General features: G+C 44.2%; 1 protein-coding gene across 4 annotated transcripts; it reads left to right on the top strand.

The window, feature by feature from the left end:
* The first annotated feature begins 928 nt into the window (after positions 1-928).
* SETD7 (SET domain containing 7, histone lysine methyltransferase) lies at positions 929-21,347 on the top strand. 4 transcript variants are annotated; one of them, XM_065687480.1, is made up of 8 exons: positions 936-1,179; positions 6,372-6,501; positions 11,205-11,406; positions 13,477-13,666; positions 15,295-15,376; positions 16,469-16,586; positions 16,887-17,044; positions 18,229-21,347. In XM_065687480.1, exons 1-8 carry the CDS (start codon positions 1,140-1,142, stop codon positions 18,407-18,409), a joined length of 1,101 nt encoding a protein of 366 aa, XP_065543552.1. In that variant the 5' UTR covers positions 936-1,139; the 3' UTR covers positions 18,410-21,347. The 4 variants fall into 4 exon arrangements, 3 of the variants coding, with proteins under 3 accessions (XP_065543566.1, XP_065543552.1, XP_065543560.1); XM_065687494.1 differs by lacking the exon at positions 18,229-21,347 and having other exon boundaries at positions 931-1,179; positions 16,469-16,603; positions 16,887-16,974; XM_065687488.1 differs by lacking the exons at positions 936-1,179; positions 6,372-6,501 and adding an exon at positions 8,790-8,921.
* The last annotated feature ends 1,230 nt before the right edge of the window (positions 21,348-22,577 follow it).

Here is a 22,577-nt window from a genome sequence, read left to right as displayed (position 1 = left end):
GAATCTCTCTGGGCAGCCTGCTGCACTGCTCAGCTGTCCTCATGGGGAGCAAGTTTCTCCTTACGTCACCTTTAAACTGTTTTCAGTAATGCCCATTTTCTCTTGTCCTCTCACCACTGTGAGCAGCCTGCTTGCTCTGTAGCATTGCTGCAAGTGCTGGTGGGCTGCTGCTGGGACCCCTGAAGCCATCTGCTCTCCAGACTGAACAAGCCCTACTCCCTCAGTCTCACCTCACAGAGGACAAGCTCCAGCCCCCGACTGTCTGGGTCATCTCCAGCAGGATACATCCTGTGCTGCCAAGACAGCCAGCTGGAAGACCTAGAAACATTCTGACTGTCCTTTAAGGTGATTCCTTGTGTGTTGCCAAGCTGCGGTGGAGAGTGAGGTCTCTACAGTGCGCTGAGGTGTGTGGTGGCACAGCACCATCTTCGGGTGCCCTGGCTCACAAACTGCACCCACTGCTGGGGGTTGTCACCCTCCCTGCAGCGCTGAAACCCAACAGCCTGTGTGTTTTGGCAGTTAAATCCCTCAGTGCCTGTCACGAGCAGCCAGCAACAGCGGTTCTTGGTGTGGGGAGGGAGAAGTGGCGGCGTGTTGGTTGTTAGGAGTCCCTAGGGAGGTTTACTTCATGAGGTGAACTGAGGAAACCCAGGTTTGGAGCAGCCGGAGGCCGAGGGTGCTGCTAGCCCTGTCCAACACGCAGTACCCTGGGTGGGTATTTTCCTGCCGCCTGCGCTGCTTTGTGCCGCGTTAGGGACCTTCCTCAGCAGGAGTTTAACCACTTCCTCGTGCCCTCGCTTCAGCACCGTGTGCCGGGGGAGGGGGAAGGAATGGCTCCCAGCGCCGCTCCCACTGGCGGTGGCTCTGAGGCGGCTCCTTACCCGCCGCCATTTTGCTGCGAGGCGGGGGAGCCTCCACCTCGAGCCCCCCGTGCCCCGCCGCTCGGCCATACCCGCCCTCACGGCGCGCCTCAGCCCTGCCCGGAGTGGGGCGGGGCTACGGGGCGGCCCCGCCCTCAGGGGCAGGGCAGGGGCGGGGCGGGCGGGGGGAGAGGCGGGGCGGTGCGCGCGCGCCCGTCCCGGTTACCGCGGCTGCGCCCGTCCCCGCTGCCGCTGTCGCTGCCGTCGTTCGCAGCCGCCATGGACAGCGACGAGGAGACGCTGGAGGAGACCGTGGAAGGTACCTGCCCCGGGGGAGCTGCGCGGGGGCGGCCGCCGGCACCGGCGGGCGTGGGAACGGGGAGGGAGGCGGCTCAGTGAGCGCCGGGCAGTACCGGGTGAGGGATGGGGGCGCCTGGGGCCGGCGGCAGCGCATGACATCAGCGGGCTTATGCAACGGCCGCGCTGCCGCCGGTCACACCGGGACACGTGCGCGGTGAGGGGCAGCGCCGCGTATGGCGCCGGTACCGGGCTGCTGCTTTGGCTTCACTGGTGCCCGGCGTGCGGCTCCGGCAGCCGGTGGTGGCGTTTGATCCGCGCCGCATGGGGAAAAACCCGAAACAATTAAAGATTATTTCGAAATGGGTTGTAGCCGTCCGTGCTGGGCCCACGTGCACTCCGCAGCCGGTGCCCGATCGGCCGCGCCGTTCCCCCCGCGCTGCCCCTGGGGCTTGTACCGCAGTCGTGCTGCTTCGTCCCTGCCGAGCCAGGAGCCGGCCCCGAGTGGCCGTGCGGGCTGCGGGCGCTGCCCGGGGGAGCCGCGTCCTCAGGAGCGGTGGTGGGGAGGCTTGTGGTAGGGGAGCCCTTCCTGCCTCCCCCAGGGGCCGTTGGTGTGTCAGGGTAAAGCCGACCTTGGTGAGTGCGCTGGGGATGAGGCGTGACAGTCACCTTTGTGGAAAGGGAAAACAAAAAGCAACGGGAGAAAGCAGCTGTGGTCATATTCATGGGCAGCAGAGCTGGGAGTTGAGTCACCCGTATTGGAGTGAGCAGGCTCACAAGCAGTATACACTCCCTTTTGTAAGTGCTAACCTTCCATGAGTGAAGGACCAACCCTTGAAGAGTTTTAAGAGAGGCACATGCCTCTGGAAGGCACTCCTAATGGAAACCTTGGTACCCAGGGTTGCAGCTCCTCCCGTGCTGCACCTAGGAGCGAGGGATGGGTCTCCTCCTGTAGCCCTGGGACAAAGTGTGTGCCAGCTGTACCTGAAGGCACCTGCTCTCAAAGGTTCGTTGCAGGGCACACGCGGTCCTGCTGGAAAGAGCAGTCCTGGATTTTCAGTTGGGGTTGAGCACCCAAAGTAAGGATTTGCCTGTAATGAGATGCTGGTAATTCTCGTTGTTTGGTAGTGGCTGTTTGTATCTTGTGGCAGGAGGATTAGGCCTCAAAGCACATTTCTCCAAAGAAGACATCAGGCACGGCAGCTTAGTCTAACAGCAGATGTGAGCTAAGCAGCTGCTGCTAGGATCTGGATTTATTGTCTAGGAATGTGGTAACAGAGCCAAAGAGAAGCCTTGTTGTGTAAAACGGTTGTGAGGGGAGTGAGATCCTTCAAATGACGGGTACTTTGGATAGGGTGTGCCCTGCACCCTTATAGATGTGTCTTTTCTCCTCCCCTTCCTCTCTACTCTGTAGATCTGTGGATTACAGTTGTATCTTGGACAGTCTTAATTTTGATCCTCTTATCACAGGTAAAGCATTCTGCCATTTTGTGGATTTATGCAGCATTTCTGCAGGCTAAGGAAATGAGTTTTTAAAACATGTTATCCATCAGTGTGTATGAAAGGACCTGTTCTGAGTGACACAGAAGCAGGGTGCTGTTTTAGGGTGAACAGGATGGTTGGGTATTTTTCCACTCACCAAGAGGAAGTTGGAAATAGGAAAGAAATCAGCATGTTTGGAGTTTTCTTCTGTAGGGGGGGAGGTTGTTTTATTGTTATTATTCCTGAAATACCAATCTTGCATCTTTGTGGCCAGAATCTTTTGTTGATGATGCATACTGTCTTCTGCTAAGTAGTAATAGTACTGACAGTAAAGGGCTTTTATCTTTGGGTTCTGATAAGTGGCCCCATCATGCTGCATTGTGAACTAGCTGCCATTAGTGTAATTCCTTTTCTTGAAAAGCTCATGGTCTGAGTTTAAGATGAGCTCTTGAGAGACTCTTAGAGAAGTAACAAAAGTGGGATTTTACAATAACTTTAAAATATGTTTAGACATTTGGGGTTTGTTTTCACAAATGGAGGAGAGAGGCAACAAAGGGAAGCTGAACACTCTGCTGCACTCCCACTGAAATAATGAGGGCTTTTTTTCCATTGACTTCTTCTGAAACAGAATTAGAGCCTGAGGCCTCATCCATATAGTAAAAGTTGCTTCTATGTAATTAAACTTGAAATTGCCTTCCTCCTGCCCCTCCATTGACTGACAGACTGTCTCGTTTTGTTGGGGTGAGGGATATTTTTTTTCACTAGGAGACAATCTCTCACATATTAGAAGAATTGGATTCTTTGTACTATGACTGAGATTAAGATTCTGTATAGAGGCCATCAGATCAAAGCTGACCGTTTAAATCTCTGGGATAGTCTGTATCCTGCCATGCAAAAGCCCTGACATGCGTGCTGTGTGTAAGCATGGCAGCTTTTGTGTTGGGCTTTGCATTCCAGCAAAACCTTGACAAAACTCAATAAGCCAACAACCAGAGAACAAAGTTGCAAGGGGCTTTTTTTCTTGGTTGTTGTTTTCATTTGTTTGTTTTTAATAGGATAATTTACCAATACTGTCAGTATATTTCTTTTAATCCAAATGTTTTGTAAAGTTCTGCTCCTCTAGTGAGGGGAAAACTGATACTGTATTGTTCAGGGTTTGTTTTGCCCTTCCCGTACCAATAAAATTGAAGCCTTTAATTAAAACTGTAGATGTTGACATAGTTGGCTTTGTCCTAAAGGAGGTGTCCAAATTAGAAATTTCACTGACCTTTTTGTTAAATTGATATAACTGCTAAAACTTTTCCCTTCTGCAAGAAGGGGTGTCCCGACTGAATGGGAGGGGAAATGAAGTCGGCCTTCTTTTTGGAAGGGGCAGCGTGCTGCCCCTGTTCTCTTGTAAAGGGTTCATCTTCAAAGTTATTAAAAGCCTTTAGTGATATAGCTCCCCCCCCCCCCCCCCCCCCGCACACACACACGCACTTTTGCTCTCCCTGTCTATTCTCTTAACTTCTGTGATGTTTTGGACAGTAAGCAGTGTCTGACTGGTTTTATTAACTTTTTAAACTTTTGACTGTTTTCAATATAACGTTCACTGGGAACTGAGTTTAAGAGCAGAGTGCTGTTTTGTGAGATGGAAGCAAGGTGGATTGCTACCCCAAGAGGGGCAGGTCAGCTCTGCCATGCTGGTGGGGCATGAGGTCAGCCCCCAGACCAGCACAGGAACTGTAAAGGGAAGGATTGACTAGTGTTACTTGCAGACGGTGCTAGGCAAGTGCCAGAGAAGGTGTGACACCTTTGGCAGCACACATGAGAAGGGTGGAGGAAGGGATCTTGGATTAATTCAGGTTTCTTAGCATTATATTCTGCTGTACACCTCCCTTCTGGGTGTACATACTCAATGTAACAAGTGCAGGAGATAGGTAATAAACCTGCATGGCCCTTACTTGGTTACTTTGGGGAACATTCACTTGGCTTTTTTTTTTTTTTTACTTCCTCTCTTTGTGTCTTTTTCTTTTCTTTTTTAATGAAAGTTTACTTTGAGATAGGCAAGAGCTTGGAAATCTATCTTGACAGTATCCTGTGCTGTGTGGTGGCATTCTTCTGTCAGTCATTCTGGTATGAAAAGCTAGGGCAGGTCATGTGCCTCATAGGAAAGGACTTAACCAGATGCTGCCCCACATCCTGATCATGCCCTGTCTGTGATGTCCCTGAGGGGCTGTGAAGCATCACAAGGAAACAGTAGCTCATGGTGATGTGAGAAGATGTGGGCACGTGTTTGCTATCTAGATACCGTTGTCCCTCCAGAATGCTGTGAACCTGTTGCAGTCAGGGCAGGAGTAGACGGACTTCTAGAGCCACATGGGTGTCTGGCTTTTCCCACTGTTGTCTGCACAGCTTGTTTTCTTCCTGGGCATAGGGCTTGAGGTTTGATAATACTGAAGTGTCTCTTGGTGCCTGCATCAGCCTGGACTGGAATTGCTCCCACACACACTGGAGTTCATTTCTGCCTTTCTTTATGAACTTTTTCAGTTTAGGGTGAATTTGGTCAGGGAAGAGCTTGAACCGGAGCCTGCAGAAGTGGATGTGTGTGATGCCTCTCATCTCTGATAGGGTTTGTATGCCTCACCCAGAGACTCGGGATGAAAGGCTGATTTTTATTTAGAAACGTGGAAGAACATAAATATACACTAGCTCTTAGTTATTCATCAGTTTTCATGCAAAATTTATACCTGCTAAAATGTCACAATGGGAGCCTGTTACACCTGCACCTGGTGTATCACTGTGCTGAGAGCAGCCCTGCTGAGCTTGAGCATCTTCATTCTGCAGTCAGAGAAATGTTCTGTTAATGCGGTGCTAAGGACTCAAAGTTCACACAGGTTAACCAGACAATAGCAGTTGTTTAAAACACTCTTATTTCCTTTTCTTTTGGCTTTGAAGAGGCAAATAGAGATGCAGTAGGAGCCTTATTATGCTTTAACTTAATCAGAGTTGGCCAGTTGTATTCTGTAAAATAGAGACCTGTGCAGATGAGGATCTAGGGTGTTTCCATTCTGCTTTCTCTGTGTGCAACAGCTGTAATGGGGAAAACTGATAGGGCTAGGAAGGGGAATGGGATGAGGGGATATAATGTGAACACATCAGAAAGGCACTGGAGAGCAGCATTTAAAATACAAGATGGCAAGTTGGCTGGCGTTACAAGGGCATAGTATTATAGATATTACATGCTTTTATTTCTTTAAATTCCCGTGGATATGGCTATGAGGTGTCATACCCATGTTGTAAGACATGTATTTATCAAAAGAGAAAAAACATACCTTTCCTTACTCAGTGGATTGAAGTCTAAATCTATTCTGTTCTCACCAGGATATACGTGTTTCAGATAAAGAATTACTATATTTTTGAGGACTTAGATTAACGCAAGTTAGAACAGTGTGAACCTTGTATTTTTTAGAAACATGTCTTGCTGCTTATTCTTCTCTTCCCTCTCCTGTCTCTCATCCCTTTTATTTTATTCTGATCCTTCTTATTTTTCAAGCAAAATGTATTACACAAGTACAGACTTCAGCTATACTGAATCTCTGATCCGTGTTCCTAATAGAAATGTTTAGCTGCACATTACTGTTTTGTACTGGGGAGCTACTGCATTTCAAGAGTCCACATAATCAGAAGAGGTTTGTAGTTTTATATAACGTTTAATGTGTTCTTTTGTTCTTTGTCTGGATTTTATTTCAGGGCATCTAGATGATGATGGGTTGCCACATGGATTCTGTACAGTGACTTATTCATCGACAGACAGGTTTGAAGGAAACTTTGTGCATGGAGAAAAGAATGGCCGTGGCAAGTTCTTCTTTTTTGATGGAAGGTAGACACTGACTCTTCATTTTTTCTTCTATATTCTGCCTCCTGCTTGCAGTGATACAAAACTAGTCTACATTGATTATATGCTGCTGACTTTCTGGATAAGCTTTCTCATTAAAAGCTGTAGCTGGAAAGTTTTGTCTGCTGCTGCTGTAAGCCATACCTATGTGGGCTTGGGGGCTTTGTATGTAAAGCGATGCCTGAAGTTGTTTCCTGGTGGGAGAATGCATCAGTGTGAGCTCTTTTAGTGCTATAGAGTTATGAACCAATTAGACTGTAAGAACTTGGGAGGTGGTCAGAGCTATTAGAAACCATGCTGACAAGGACTTGGACTGCAAAGTTCAGCTCCATAACTGCAGGTGGAATTGTTTTTGTCTTACAGCCTTATACAGAGACTGCAACTGGACTGGGATCTCCCTCTACCAAATCTTGCACACAGACATAGGGCCTTGACAGAGGCTTATATTCTGCTTGGGCGGGGGAATTGTTTAGTGCTTAAAGGACTGAGTTAAGCACGGGTTTGTACCCACCTCTACCTAATCATCTGCAAGTTGCTTGTGGCCTGATTTATTTTCAAAAAAAGCGCCTATAATTTTCCCTCTCTTTGCTGGGAATTGTGACAGTGAAATTGGGCTAGAAATTGCCTATGGATGTGTTTTCTTAGGGCTTCATCGTTATGAACGCCTTATACATCTCCCCCCAACTGCAGGGTTTCTCTCTGCAGTTGCTCAGAACTTCCTCCAAAGGAGCAGCAGCAGATGTATAAAATGATACAATTTGTGATGGTTTTGCAGCTGTCGGTGGCACTATGAATAGCAGCCCTTAAACTGACAGTCATGCCGGGTCTACTCTCCTCCTGCTCTGAGAACTTCTGAGCAGGAGCAGAGTTATTGTGCTGTCTCAATGAGTCAGCTCCTTGTCTGTACTTGCCTTTGCGATTGCTTCATTCTGTAGATTGGGGTGCTTTTTCATGTCAAAGATATTTACTCAGTTATGCAGAAACTGACCAGGCCTCCAAGCTTAGATGAAGAAAAATCCCCACTGTTGTGGTAACAGGCTTATTAAATCTTCTGTGAGTAACTGAAAATCAGTACTGCCCAGCAGCTGACCTCTCTAAAATGGGCTTTTTTTTTTCAAGCTGGCAGTCAGCGTCTCTATGGACACATGTACATAATGCTTCTGTGCTTGTTGATGATCTCAGCAGAGCAGTTGTTGGTTGTACAGTCAGAGAAACTGACCCACTATTTTGTTTGTAGGGCTGCTCCTCCATGTAATCCAGGGTACAGGCAGTGCTCTGTGGGAAAACTCAGATTGCTGCCGAGCCTTTTCTGTACTTCCTCAGTGTTGCCAGTTCTTCTTTTTTTTTTTTTTTTTTCCCTCTTTATTTTCATAACCCTTAAAAAATGGAACAGTTGGCTACTGTACGGCTTCGGGAGCTAGCAGGATGAAAATACACAAAAATAGTCTGTAATGTGGTTTTGGGTAATGGGGTATTTTTATAAACTGCCCTAAGCTTATTTAAATTTAGCTAAAGCAGCCTTAGCTAAGCAGTAAGTAGTTATTAAAGATGCTGTGATTTCCCCAGCTATGTCCAGCTAGCAGGAGTAAGTTGCTCTCTGATGTGGATGATTCAGGTGTTGTGACGTGCTGCTGGAAGAACGACCTGGCACAAAGCAGAATGTGCTGTTTCCATTAGCTGTGCCATGGGCAAGGCTAAGTGTTTATGGAGAAATGAATCCTTGGAATTTCTCAAAACATCTCTCCCTTGCAGTAGCTGGTTTCAGTATTACTGAATGTCTCCCTCACAGACTGCTTGTAAAGGCTGACAGCTGAACTGCAGTAGGTCTGTTATTTGGGAGTAGCTGAGTCCTGTCAGACACTGGACTGGCAGCAGCATAAGCATTCTCGTTTTCTGGGTGTTGGGAAATAGGATTGGCTGCCTGGCTGCTTTTTTTGTCTCAGTGAAAACTCTTCCCTTTACTGGAATAGCTGCCCCTTTCCTGTTGATTATTTGAGGGAGTGGAAACCTGGAATGAAATATCACTTATTTTTTCCTCCCCCTTCAAAAATGCAACAAAACCCAACATATCCCTTCAGAGAGAGGTTTCACCTTTGGCACACTCCCTGTTCTGGATTGTGCACTAGAGCTCTCATTGGTGTTAACGCTTGCCGAAGTGCACTTACAAAACACTTTGCGCAATAACTGCGAGCATGAGAGCCGTGTTTGGCACAGAGCTGTAGCTGCTGCTCTCCCTTAACCGGAGGCTCTTGTAAACTGGAATCTCCCAGAACACAGAGAACAGTGTTATTTTTAAGAAAAAGTTTTCCATGTTCCCATATAAAGGGAAAGGTGGGAGATAAGGGAGTGAGGGATGAATGGGTTAGAGTCTGTCAATGTAACTTAATGCCTGGAAGGATATTTCTGTAAGTATTCTCTCCCCCTACTCTGCCGCTTATAACTAGTTTATCTTTCAGGTAATGGATATCCTGGATTCCCACCAGGCCTGGTGGATAATGGGAAGACAGTACGCCTGAAAGTTTTACTGAAGTCAAATTTCACATTATAATGAGTATGATAATCTGAGAAACAAACTGGAGAAATATAGGCTAGCTCAGGGTCTGTATTAACAAGATTTTGTTTACGCAAGACAGAGAAGCTATTTATTCCTCCTTGTGCCAGTCAGGTCTTAGCTGCAAGTATTGTGTCTGTCTGCAGATATCATACCTTGAGAGCTTGAAAGGAGAGAGAGAGAAGGGGGAGCAGTGTGCAAGTAACTCAAAAACTGTGAGAAGTGTTAAAGTATTAGACTATCTGAGCTTTCAGGCAAGGTTGTAAGACATGGCATTCTTTCTTTAGATGTCTTTCTTTAGATTTCATTACGTTATATGAGAGTACAAGGATCTTTTGGACATTGTTTGGAGCTTAATACAAAGAACCAAAGCCTAGAAATCTGAGGTACAGTAAAAGAAAAGATACTTTTCCGAGGGCTGAAGCACTGTTGTAATTCAGCAACTTGTTACCTTTAATGGTATTAGTTGAAGTTAACAGGACAAGGCTTTTTTTGGTCTGTTTCATTACATAAACTGGGGGTGGCTGCTTCTTTTAAAGAGTAATCCTGCATGTAGACTGTGTGTGTGTTGCCAGCTACAACAAAATTCAAATCTGGTGATCTGTGATAAACTAGAAGAGAAAGTGGTGTCATTTATAGTTGAGGAAGTGCACAGATTTCTGGTGGTTCCCTCACCTGCTCAGCTCCTTCCCTGTGCTGTGTGGTGCTGTAGCTGTCTGTGCAGCTCTGTAGCAGCCTGGGTCAAGAAATTCATCCAGCTGAAAAGTAAAACAGCTTTCCTGCCGCTTCCTGCTCTGCATCTGGTTTGCATTGAGGCTTTTACCTTAGTGTCTTTTCTCATGGAAACCTCAGCCAGCCTGCCAAAGTTATGTAAAAACAGTGTGTGACACTTTAGAAACCATAAAGTTACTTCTGAGGAAGCATGCTTTCTGCAGCTCTTGACTGTACATGTTTTACGAAACCTCTCAAAACAGATTTTTGTGTGCTCCAAGACACTGTTTGGGCTTATACCTTAGATGTAGAAAAAGAATGATGGAGTGAAGGTGTGTGTACTGCAGCTGGCTCTTAGCTAAATGTGCTAGGGTGAAAGCTAAACAGCTTATATTTCTTTATGCTAATTCTAGCCTGAGAAAGAAATAACTGAGTAGATCCTCTTTTACAGTTATACTTTACTTCTTTGTAGTTTCTCTCAGCACTCTTTAAGAAAGGAAGCAAAGCGGATTGTAAGATATCATTGTGCTGCTTCTACAGGGTTTGCAAGACAAAACTGAAGTGAAATGTTCCTTTGTTCAAATCCAGGTGCAGCACTAGTTCTGTTTGACAGGCTGTGTTCCATTTTAATAGAAATACTTGAAAAATGACAGTGCTTTTAGCAAATCTGGTACAGATTGTTGCTAGCTGTATTGCTAGGGAGCTAACTGAGCTCGTAGCAGGTTGCAGTTTGTGCTCTGTTGTGGTCCACCTCTGTGGTTATTAAATTTCATCTCACCAGAGAGATGTCAGTAAAGATCCAAATGTAGGAGGTAGAACTTACTAACGTGAGAGTAGCCTGCTTGAGCGAGAATTTCTTCCTTGGCCATGAGCATCCATTTGCTGCTGTAATTTGTTTCCCCAGCCTATAAAAAGAGCTGGACAATGCGATTTAGATGAATAAGTCTGTGTCCGTGCAGCGCACCCTGGTGAAATGACAGTGTAATTTGTTTTCTGCCTTTGGAGTTCTGCAGAAGCAAGCTTCTGTTTTTCATCCTGGCTTTCCAGAGAAGTGAGGTTTACTTTCCTATTCTCATTCCCCTTCTGCTCCTCAAATTTGGTTGAAACTAGCAAACACATCAGACTTTCAGAGAGAAATCAGAATAATGATGGCTGGGGGGCACAGAGGAGAAACGCTGGAAATGGTGTTCCAGTGAGAGAGCCCTGGCAGCTGCTGCTGAACCTGGGTGTTGTAGGTACCCAGCAATAGCAAACCAGGTATGAACAGTTACCTCCTCCTAGGACCTGATTTTCATGCCTCTCTGTACCAGTAATATGCAGAATAACAGGCAAAGAGCTTGGGTTGGGCTGTGCCTCATGTTGAGGCTTTGGGTTCACCTCTTAGGTGAATACTCTTCCACTGCTCTTCTCTTTCTCTCTTTTCCAGCACCCTGGAAGGGTACTATGTTGATGATGCCCTGCAAGGCCAAGGAATCTACACTTATGAGGACGGAGTGGTCCTTCATGGCACATACGTGGATGGAGAGCTGAATGGACCAGCCCAAGAGTATGACAGTGATGGGCGGCTCATATTCAAAGGGCAGTATAAAGACAACATTCGACATGGAGTTTGTTGGATTTATTACCCAGTAAGCCTGACCACCTGCTCTCTTTATTGCAGAGTATTATGTGTCTATTATGTGTCTTTCTCTTCTCCCCAGCTGAAACAAATGTCCACCATGACCCAACTATGCAAAAGTCAGCCCACAAAAGTCTGGGTGGAAGATCCAATTTTGGATATTCCAACATACAGTTAAAGCTTTTCAGTGTCCCAGTAGACAGGACTCGACAAGGCTGTGAGATGCCTTCACTATTTCCATCTTCCAGGGATCCCAGCCCCTTAGAAGTATGTTTGTGTATATTCTTGGGAAGGCTGGGTTGGTGATTGTGCACTTTGTTTTGCTGACTGCAGGTGAGGAGCATGGAAGCCATGCAAACTGTTGTAACTTGCTGCTCTTACTTAACTAGGAGGGGACGCTGTTTCTGCAGGATATGTTGTGAAGTCTGGCTTTGCCCAACAACTGGTAACTGGTGTGAGAGCTGTGCCTCTGACTCGAGTGTGGACAAGTGGTTTGCACACTAAGCAAGCCAGAGTTTAATGTTTCTGTGTTTTGGTAAACACTTGGATATTCCTCTGGACAACGCTGCAGAAATTTTTCATGTGTTTTTGTACCCATGCTAATTAGGGCAATAATGGTTGTGCTGGGCTTTGGGGGGGGCTATTTAAATTAAAAAAAATAAAATTATTTTCTATTCAGCCTTGTGCTGCACTCCAGAGTTGAATTTTTCAATCTTTACCTTGTGCTGAGGAGGGAGAAACATCTGCATGTAATTAAATTAAGCTGTTAGTCAAAACCCGTATTGCACATACTTCAGTTGCAGACTCATTTCAAGTGCTCACCAGTGGCTGTTCATTTTATTTAATGTTTTTCACTATTGCCATTAAGCATGTGTTAGAATCAACAAATGCTTGGTGTATGCTGCCAGACAAGTGGCACATTTTCAGTACTACTGTATAAAATACACACAACTGACCCTTCAGGTATGTGTCTTCTGTTTCATCTTCCAGCTGACAAAGTGTTGCTGTACCTTCTGGAAATGTACTTAGTTAGAGGTTAGTCATTATCATCTTGCCAGACTGAAGAATACAAGGTGTTTCAAAACACTTCTTGCCATGGAAGCAATTGTTTATGCATGGCTCTTTGCGTAATGCTATGTGCACAAATTTTTACCCAAACTTAAGGTTCACTGTTCTTTACTATAGTATAGTTTAGTTTAGTTTAGTATAGTATAGTTTTAATCTCTTTCATCCTTGGAGATGAACAAAATGGTGCCACTCTGAAATGAAGTCTGTGTGCAGTGATCTTGATCTAAATCAGTCTGTTTCCACATCACACCTGCTGGTTTTGCTCAAGGGCATTATTTGAATATGTTTCCTTGTCCTTACTGAAATAAACACCTGAAGTCATTAGACCTGTGCTAATCTATGCATCTCATTCTGCAGTTCTGTAAATAGACCTGACTGGAGTTGCAGGCATATCACAGATGGCAAAGCCTAGGGCTGAAATGTGTAAACCTTAGAGAGGAAAAGTGTTGCTTTTGTTGTTGATGATGGCATTCAGCAAACAGTTGTTCTCAGCTGATACAGTGGGAGGATGCTGGGACAGAGAAACTCTTCAGTCATCCAGCAAGTCTTTTTATTTGTTTTTAAGCAGGCTCAAGCCTTTTGATGTACTATGAATTAGCAGTGAGCAAGGCAGTGGTTTAGTTTGTTTTTCTTTCCTACAGTACAGGATCATACTAAGAAAACTCAAAGTTTGTATGTGGCTTTGGGCCTTAGTTCACTGACTGTTCACATGAAAATGTTGCCAATTGGGACTCAGTATTTGCATCACATGGCAGGAAAGACTTTGGTTTTTACCTATTTCAGACAATGTAGAAAACATTGTGCATTTCTTTTGTCAATTTTATCCTGACTGGGGTGACTTTACCCACCTTCTTCATGTGTCTGTTTCTGATTCATTTTCATGATCTTACTTCTGAACTTCCTCTAGCTTAGATTGCTGCTTTAAAAGGTTGGGAAAAAATCTTTTCCGTCTACTGAAGATAGTAAAGTATAACTACATGCTCTGCCTTTTCTTTCTTGCCCATGCTTTCAGGATGGAGGCAGCCTTGTGGGAGAAGTGAATGAAGAAGGGGAGATGACTGGAGAGAAAATAGCCTATGTGTACCCTGATGGAAAGACTGCTTATTCTGGAAGGTTCATAGATGGAGAAATGATAGAAGCAAAACTGGCAACTCTGACATCTCTAGAGGATGGGAAACCTCAGTTTGAAGTAGTACCAGGCAGTAAGTTCAGCTAACACAGAAACCTGTATTCTCGCTACCAGAGGGCAAACAGCTTGCTGCAAACAGCTTGGTTTCTGTCATGTTCCCATTAGAGACTTTGAAGGGTGGCTGCGATGAGATAGTAAGTCTATTAGTGAGAAGCCCTTTTTCCTAAATTATCAAGTTGGACAGAAAGGTGCATGGAGTGATCCCTTTGCTCTGGGAAGCACCCATGTGGTGGTGCTGCTGACCTGCTTTTCATAACCCTTCTCTCGCATGCTCATGGGTGCAGTCCTGCTTGTCACACATGCCACTGCCATCTGTGCCAGCAGGAAAACCTGCTTAACCATGGTAATGCTGGCACAGCTACAGGCTTTGTTTTGTTAGTAAAATAACTACAAGTGGAGAGGGAGGCTGTGGTTTGGTTGTAGCTCTGTCAGTTGGGTTTGTGCAAGTGAGTGTTGGCACTGTGAACGCTCTGGCATCTGTATTATATGGCTGAAAGGACACAGGGATTTGAGTTAGTGAATTAGATTCAGTTGTGTAACAGTCTGATTCACCTGCACCCTTCAGTCTTTCTAGTCCTGGTGATAGAAAGTGGCTATGAAATGGTTGGAGTGGTGCCAGTGCTCCTTCCCCAGGACAGTGCTGGTTTGGAGTGGTTCTGTTGCTCTGAGGTGTATGTGATATCTTGGAGGTGAGTGGGTTAAGTTGTGGACAGGGCCATGAGTAATAAACAGGGACCAGGCTAACACATTTCCTGTTTTGTCAGCAATGATTGTCTCACTTGATATGAAATAAGAACATAAAACTCAGTGAAAAGGTGTTGAGAAACAAATGCATGTGACTATTTTTTTTAAAATCAGTTCTGACAGCAAGTCAAAATTTAACTTAAGACTTCTGAGAGGATACAGCTGTGCTTTGCAAATAGGGTTTGGTTACGCTATGGAGGAAGCTGCCTCCAGCCAGAACAGATCTTGGACACCAGGGGCAATGGCCTTTTATCAAACTTTGTAATATTCTTTTGGGGTTATTTTCCTCATCTTATTTCCATCTGCATCTTAACCTATCTCCCAAATAGTCCTCTGGCAGTTGATTGGAGAGGGATGTAAGGATATAATTAGAGCTGTACCACTGAGTTGCTTATTAATGCCAGGAAATAAATGACTGTAGCAAGTGTACTTTGTGATTACTGAACATTATCTTCTGTCTGAAGTATCTTCAGGATTTGAACTAGAAAATATATTTCTCATTTTAAATAGTCTAAAGTTTTTTGTCATTAATGTGTTATTGAAGACACCTTTTAAATGTTGCTTTTTGGTTTTAATTGGAGACTCTGGGAGGGTCAGTTTTGGAAGACAGTCCAGTCCTCCTTCACAAGTTGGTAGTTTGAAGAACGTATGTATAAACCTTTTGTGATAAATGCTACTCTAGTGTTTTAAGGGGAAAAATAATCAGAAACAGTATCTCACTGAAGCCCTTGCACAGGTGCAGTTCTGTTTAATGCCTTTTTTTTTAAACATTACATTTATTTCTTGCAATCATTAAAACTTAATTTTTGAATGTCTTGATTAAGTTAAGGGTTACTGTACTTTCTGTACTACCAATTAGTTTATTTCCTTTGTTGATTTCTGGTTTGTTTTTTTTAGGTCCAGTATACAGTTTTGACAAATCTACTTCATCCTGCATTTCTACAAATGCACTTCTTCCTGATCCTTATGAGTCAGAGAGGTAGGCTTCTTTTTCTACTCCCCTCTTTAAATACTGTCCATATTTCTTTGCTGTTACATCTTTAGGACTAATTTTGCAAACCTTTTCTCATTTAAAATCTAAAAAAGTGTGTAAGGGTTTGTGAAATGTAGCCCCTTTCTGCATGTCAGTCAGCGTTTGACTTGATTGAATTTCTTCCTGATTCACACAGGAAAATTGCAATATTTTTTAAGAGATGAAGCTCAGATAATTTCTTAGCATTCCAAAGACATGTTCCGCCAAGTCCTGGACTCCACTAATAGCCCACATCTACAACATTCTCAGAGAAAATCTGCATTGTTCTCTATTTCCTAGATGTTTAGGTAGCTATGGGTTGCAGCATGCTGAATTTGGTGTGTCTCGCTTGGGTGGCATGTGTTGTACAAAGTTTTCTCCCCTCCCTACAGATGTAGCAGAATGGCAAGAGTAAATCATCCAGCTGGAGGAAAGTGAGATGCTGTTTGTGACAGCCCTGTAATGTCAAAATGCATTCCTCAGCAACTGTCCCATCATAGTCGGTGATGCCTCTTCTGTGGCTATTCCACTTTTTACCTAGACTTTCAAGAGGCCTTGCTCTGTAGATACACTTGTAGTTCTTTGCTGATGCTCTGAAATATCTAAATAAGTGATTAGTAAAATGCTGACATACATTTGCATCAAGTGCTTGAAGATCTAGGGTTTCACCTTGAAAACTCTTGCTCATGTGTACATGTACACACCAGCAACCTCATCTTAGTGGGGACCTCTGGGCTTCTGGTGTGTTACTGAAAGCGTTCCTGAGCTGAAGGCATGAAGGAAAGCCATCAGGAGTGAGAGTAGATTGGCACTTGAAAAAAAAATAAATTTCAAACTAATAAATAAAGTCAGCCCCCACTTCCCACCAAATCTCCATTTGGCCAAAACAGAAACATACAGAAGAAAGGAAAGAGAAGGAGATTTGGAGGTTTGAATTATCATTAGTTTTATTATTATATATTGAATATATTAGTCTTAATGCCACTAGTGGTGTGATAATACCTACTGAAAACTAAAACTGTAGCCAGTCATTAATTCTGTGCTCTTTTCCCCTTGTAGAGTGTACGTTGATGTCTCTCTCATTTCCAGTGCTGGAGAAGGATTATTTTCCAAAATAGCAGCAGAAGCCAGTACAGTTATGTCCTTTTACAACGGAGTGCGAATTACACACCAGGAGGTAAAGGAGAGAAAAAAGTCAGTCTGAATTTTCATTGCTCCTTCTGAAATCATCATCTTGTAGTAGGATTTTACACCCCACCCCCTCCTCACACCCTTAAGATTTAATATGATGAAGTTTAATTGAAAGAAAGTGCATGTTCACCTATGTGTGTATATATAATAACAAGTCATGATTGTGGGGGATTTTTTAATGACTTACACACAAGAAGACCGTGAGTTGCATGTATTCGAATGTTTGCTTTCAAACTGCTGGCAAAGTTGTTTCCTCCACACACTGGATTTTTGCCTTGCAAACTAGGTAGACAGCAGAGACTGGTCCCTCAATGGAAATACAATATCCCTGGATGATGAAACAGTCATAGACGTGCCGGAGCCCTACAACCACGCTGCCAAGTACTGTGCCTCGCTGGGGCATAAGGCCAACCATTCTTTCACTCCTAACTGCATCTATGACCCGTAAGTAAATTCTGTATTTCAGAGCGCAAGCTGCAGCCCGGCGATCTGGGCTCACAGGGTGTTTCTGGGCAGCTGAACAAGGAGCAGCCGGTGGGGCTGTGAGTAACAGGTCTGGGCACTGAAGGAGTTCATGTTCGCCGGATCTGAGTTAGAAACTGTCTGGCATTGCAGGTGTTTGATGTCTCTTGCGACTTTCACCATGGAGCATCTTGAAGTTTGCAGCTGTATTTATTTTGTCATTAAGCTCCGTAGGAGCTGCCTTTAGACTCTAAAATGCACAGCTTTCTAGAGCCTAGCTTGGCTAGGACTGCACTGTATTTGCTGAACTACAGATGCTTGACCAGTGCCATCAAATGTGCTGTCTGAAACTCGGAAAATAAGCATCTTGGTGCTCTGTAGTTGGTGCACTAGGAAACTATTGGTGTATACATATGCTCAAGGGTATAAATATTTTCATACCAATGTATAAATGAACAGACCTGTGGAAATACATGTGGAGAAAACAGTTTTCCTTCCTCAAATAAGCCAGTCCCTTTTGCTGTGGGACAATGTAAAAGATTTACAGAAGTATTTTATGATAGTTTGATAGTTAACCTGCACTGAGGAAATTAAGATGAGCAATTTTTCATGCAGGTGTTTACCTCTCTCTGCAAGCCTAAGGCATGTGGAAGTGATTAACATTAATTTATTACAAAAGAGCCATGTTGCAGGCAGGACTGGTGTAAAACTTCAAATAATAGAGCTATGCAAAGCTGCTTTAATATATCAGTATTTTTGCCCTTATTACTGAAGCCTTTGTAAGGTTGACTCAAAGCAATCTACTTATATGATATCAGATTATGTGATGTTACTCTGAACTGTGACTTCTGAAACTGTAAAGGAGGCTAAGGGAGCCTGTAGGTGGACAGCTAAACCTACATGCCCTAGCAGGTACATAAATACATATTTATTATGTATTATTTATTATTATTAAATGGAAGAAGTTACTTACTGTGAGGGTGGAGAGGCACTGGAACAGGCTGCCCAGAGAAGTGGTAAATGCTCTGGCAGTGTTCAAGGCCAGGCTGGACAGAGCCTCGGGCAATATGGTGTCATGTGAGGTGTCCCTGCCCATGGCAGGGGGTTGGAACTAGATGATCTCAAGGTCCTTTCCAAACCAAACCATTCTATGATTCTTTGCCTAGGTTTGTGCATCCTCGTTTTGGGCCCATCAAGTGTATCCGTACCATCAGGGCTGTGGAGAAGGATGAAGAATTGACAGTGGCTTATGGATACGATCACAACCCCGTTGGGCAGAATGGGCCAGAAGCACCAGAGTGGTACCAGCTGGAACTGAAAGCTTTCCAGGCTGCCCAGAAAAAGTGAAATGGGAGCTCCTTCTCTGTTCAGCAAACTGAAATAGAAACTTGGATCTATGCACTACCTTTATACTGAAAACTGGACAACCAGGGATTGTTCATGCTGTTGCATCATAACTTTGCATTCTGTGTTAAGAGATAAGTTTCTTGCATACTAACTAGGTTTGACTGTGTTACTCATAGCAGATTTAAAATTAGCTAGTGTTGCACCAGTCTTATCTGGAGAAATTATTTAATATTCTATACGAGATGTGATATTCTTTGGTAGCTTCTGCTTTTGCACCATATGCAAAGATGCCAAAAGACTAGACAGAAAACTAAAATGGGTATATCGTTCACTTTTAGTCGGCAGACTTAGTGTTGCTCTCTATCTGCCTAGGCATTATTGTGCAACTGCATTTTGCATATATGCCACTTGTGATGATAACAGTAATATTTTGATATTCTCTAATAGTAGCATAATTTTGCCTTTTTAAACCTTTGATCTGAATCTTGCAATAGAGCAGTTTATTTATTAGCATATAGGAGGCTGGGTTTTAACTCCCCTTTCCTCTTGTCTGAACGTTGTTCTTTCTACAAATCTTTTGCAGGAGAAAATCCTTTCTAACTAGTGGAAAGGCTTGTGTGTGTATGTGAGAGTGCTGTGTGTTGGTCTCTGTGGCTCTCTAAATAGTATAGCAACGTCCAAACCTAATATTAATCTAGCCTTTATGGCTGGCTTATTTTATTTATGATTATGAAGCTGTTCTTTGCATGAAGATTTTCTGAAAGAAGAGAACGGATCTGCTTCTTGAGGGACTTCCAGAAGTGTGTGTTCTGGAAGGCAAGCGCGTTACTTGCATTAGTGTCCAGGGTTGGTTTGTGTATTTCACCTGTTAAGGCTGCGAGTTCTCAAGGCAAAAATCCTAGCGATGAGATGCTTGCATCTCGCGTGAATTCTCTTGAAGGAGATGTATCCGAGGGCAGGCTGTAGTACTTGATTAAGGAGAGCTGTATCTTTTATATGTGTTCAGTTGACAAAGAATATAGCCTTGTAGCCGTCTTTTTGTAGTGCTGGTTTAAGACACAGTAAATTAATATAGTACAAGATATCAAAATAAGATTTAAAAAAAACTATATGAGAAGATTGTTTTTGAAAGACAAACAATGAATGTAAAAACTTCACTCACTGCTCATACTTAGAGGCAGCAGTCAATCCGTAGCTTTGTTGCAGCCAACAGTGGGAGCTTGTGAATATTCATCTTCAGGGCTGTGTTCTGGGTTTTTTCAGGGGTAGGGAAATCGTTGTGCATTTGTTTTCAGATATTGTACTGGTCTTGCCTAATGCTGTATAGGAGAGACACAATGTATCATCTTGGTCTCCCAGGATCTCTTTTGGGTTTAGCAGCTTAGGAAGAACTCAAATGCATTTGCAACACTTTATTTAAATGTTTGTAGTTTAAAGAAGTTTGTATATATGTAACATAAGTGATTTGGAAATCAGACCTACCTTTCTATTGCAACACATTTTGGTTGGTTGCTTGAACAGTCAGAGGTGTCTGGCTGTCTGGAGATCTAGACATGGAGAATGTGTTGGGTTGGTACCTTCAAGTGGAAGGATGAGGTTGCTGTTTTGTGCAGTCTGAGAATCCTTGCTTTGGTACAAAGTTAGGAGTTATTAAGAAAAACCTCTCTAACCTGGGGCTCTGTTTAGTCCCTGTGACTGATCACAAACCTTTTCCAGCACCTCACCATTTAAGCTTGCACAGAAGCTACTCTCGGCATGTGCTGGCTGGCTGGCAGGCAGGTAGGCCCAGGGCTTTTGACGCTCTTCCAGCAGTGATCTGAATGTGAGCTTTGACATCACCCATCTTCTCACACTGGAGACTTAGGCCACAGCTCTGCTTCTCATCCAAGGCAGGTGGCTGGCAGAGGTGACAGCTCAGGGACTCAGCTGACTCTGCAGAGGCAGAACTGAGCCTTATGGTCGAGGGAGGGTTGTCAAAGGCCAGTGGGCAGCACAGCTTCAGCAAGTGAACCTCAGAAAGAAATATGCATGCCTTGATCTTTCCCTACCTGCCTGCAGGTCACTATTTTAGATCATTGCTCTTTCAGCTGTTTGCAGAGAAGCGTGCCTGGCTGGTAGAAAGCTTTTATGTTCATCTTGTGGATTATTCTGCCAGAACCATGGAGTTTGCAAAGTTGAAGCTTAAGTGCAGGGAAGAGGAGAGGGGAAGGTATGTGGCTGAATCCTGCTGTGGATGGATGGTAACTCCTTCCACAGTGTTGATAACCTCCTTTGGACTGCTGGCCTCTTTGTGCCCTCTATAGTATCAGGCTTAAAATGTTCTGATCTCTAGAGCTCTTTGGGCTTCATTCCTTGGATCAGTCTCTGATTCCTCTGCTATCTCCCCGTGAAGTTGCTTGTGCTTTAATAGGTTTATTGGTCTTTGAATTGCCTGATTTTTGAGATAAATACAAGATAGGTGCCCTTTGCATATCAGGTTTGAAAGTTGCATCCTAAAATAGAGAAATTCTAGGGAAAAAAGGCACTGAGATTTCCTCGGTGTGTTCTCAAAAGCTGTTAACTTGGTGGCAGTCAAGCAGATTCTCTTGCTCATGCCTGTAGCCTGGTAGTATGCCACAACTGTGGCTATTGTCTCTGTTTACTGTCCTTTTTCTCTCTGCTCTGTTGAAATCTATTGGTCCTCCTATAGATCCCTTCTTCAGTGACCAACCTTTTATAAAAGTTGTGATTATAAAGCTGCTTTGGCTTGATTCAGGACCAAGCCTTTTAATTCTTCTTTGTTTTCTTTTTTCTTTGTGGTTTATTAGAGTGAAGATGGTTGGGGTGGTTTTTACCACTGAGTAGCCAAAGGGCTCAGTGTGTCCTTCAGAGGTTTTTGAGAGGTGTGCGTTGGCAACCACAGGTTCAAACACAGGTTAGCTATAGAACTCCATATAATGCCTTAACTTGGTCAACGTATTGCAGCTCAACTTCTGGGGCTCACTAGATAGCAAGGTTGGCTTAGCAAAGCTGTTTATCAGTAGTAACACGAGACCCACACCAAACATGGTTTTGATTTGGAGCAGAGGAAGCAGCTGTTTTGCAAATCAGTCAGTTTGAGTCTGTTGGATGCAGCTGACTGCTGGTGAATATGCAGTAAGAAGCTCTACTTCTCAGAGTCTGGCCAAAGACCTATCCTGTTGGCACAGAAACTGGAAGAGCTGATGCCTGCCGTGAGCAGCTGGCTCTCAGAGTACCTGTTGTGACTAAAGAATGGCATAGGAGAACCTGGAATTGCTGCTTTTGCCAGGTACGAATCAGTTCCCAATGCCTGCCTTTGGTCTGCATTGCTGCACACGGCTCCTCTGGGATGGGAGGATTGTTTCCTGAGCTCTTTGATGAGAAGGAGCCTGTATCAGCCAGTATTAGAGGCTGATGGTGGTCTCTTTTATAAAATAAATAGAATCTTACATGGCTCTTCCTGCCATGGCAGCACTGTGTTTTGTCACCAGGAATACACAAGCTTAGTTTTCTGGAGAAGCATTGAATCTTGGAGACAAGAGAGCATGAGGAGTTACAGCTGAGAGCTGCCTGCTGCTGGGTCACTCCTCGGGGTAAGAGAGAAGAAGGCTTTGGGCTGGGTCTCAAGCTATAATTTTACTTTTGGGGAGCTACTAAAATACCTGATTTTCCTTCACAAAGCTGAAAAGGCTTTTTTTTTTTTTTCTTTTTTGGTAGTAATTTAAAAAAACCCCTTACATAAAAACGTGTAAATCTTAACTGTCGAAAAAGTCAAAGTAAGTAGGTGCATATGGTGGTGATAGCTTTTGACTTCTTCCACAGTTGCAACGATTCCTGCTGGGATGGCCCATGGTTTTGCCCAGGTGCAGCTCCTGGCAACTCATACAGGTTTTGAGACCTTTGTGAGGCTCACCAGTTGCTTGGCCCTGTGAGGATACGTGTTTTGGGGGTGATGAGGCAGCCCTCTCCTTCATCTAGGCTTTCTAGATGCGAAGCTTTGTGCCACACACAGTTGGCAGTGGCTGTGGTTGCTTCCCTGGGTTGTTGTAGGATGTTGCTGGTGTGGAAGTGAGAGCACCATTGGGGATTTCTCACCCTGTGCCAGGCACTGGAGGAGCAGTATAGCTGACATAGCCTATCTGGGATAAGAAACTGAGGAGTAGCGGGA

Source organism: Lathamus discolor, chromosome 1, assembly GCF_037157495.1.
Source record: "Lathamus discolor isolate bLatDis1 chromosome 1, bLatDis1.hap1, whole genome shotgun sequence".
NCBI classification, from domain to species: domain Eukaryota; kingdom Metazoa; phylum Chordata; class Aves; order Psittaciformes; family Psittacidae; genus Lathamus; species Lathamus discolor.
Note: the sequence above shows the minus strand (reverse complement) of the source record. Positions and strands in the feature narration are given on the sequence as shown.

Coding starts and splice junctions, on each gene's coding strand:
- SETD7 (XM_065687480.1), top strand. CDS start 1,140: ATGGACAGCGACGAGGAGACGCTGGAGGAGACCGTGGAAG. Junction 1,180..6,371: donor GCTGGAGGAGACCGTGGAAG/GTACCTGCCCCG, acceptor ATTTTATTTCAG/GGCATCTAGATGATGATGGG. Junction 6,502..11,204: donor TTCTTCTTTTTTGATGGAAG/GTAGACACTGAC, acceptor TCTCTTTTCCAG/CACCCTGGAAGGGTACTATG.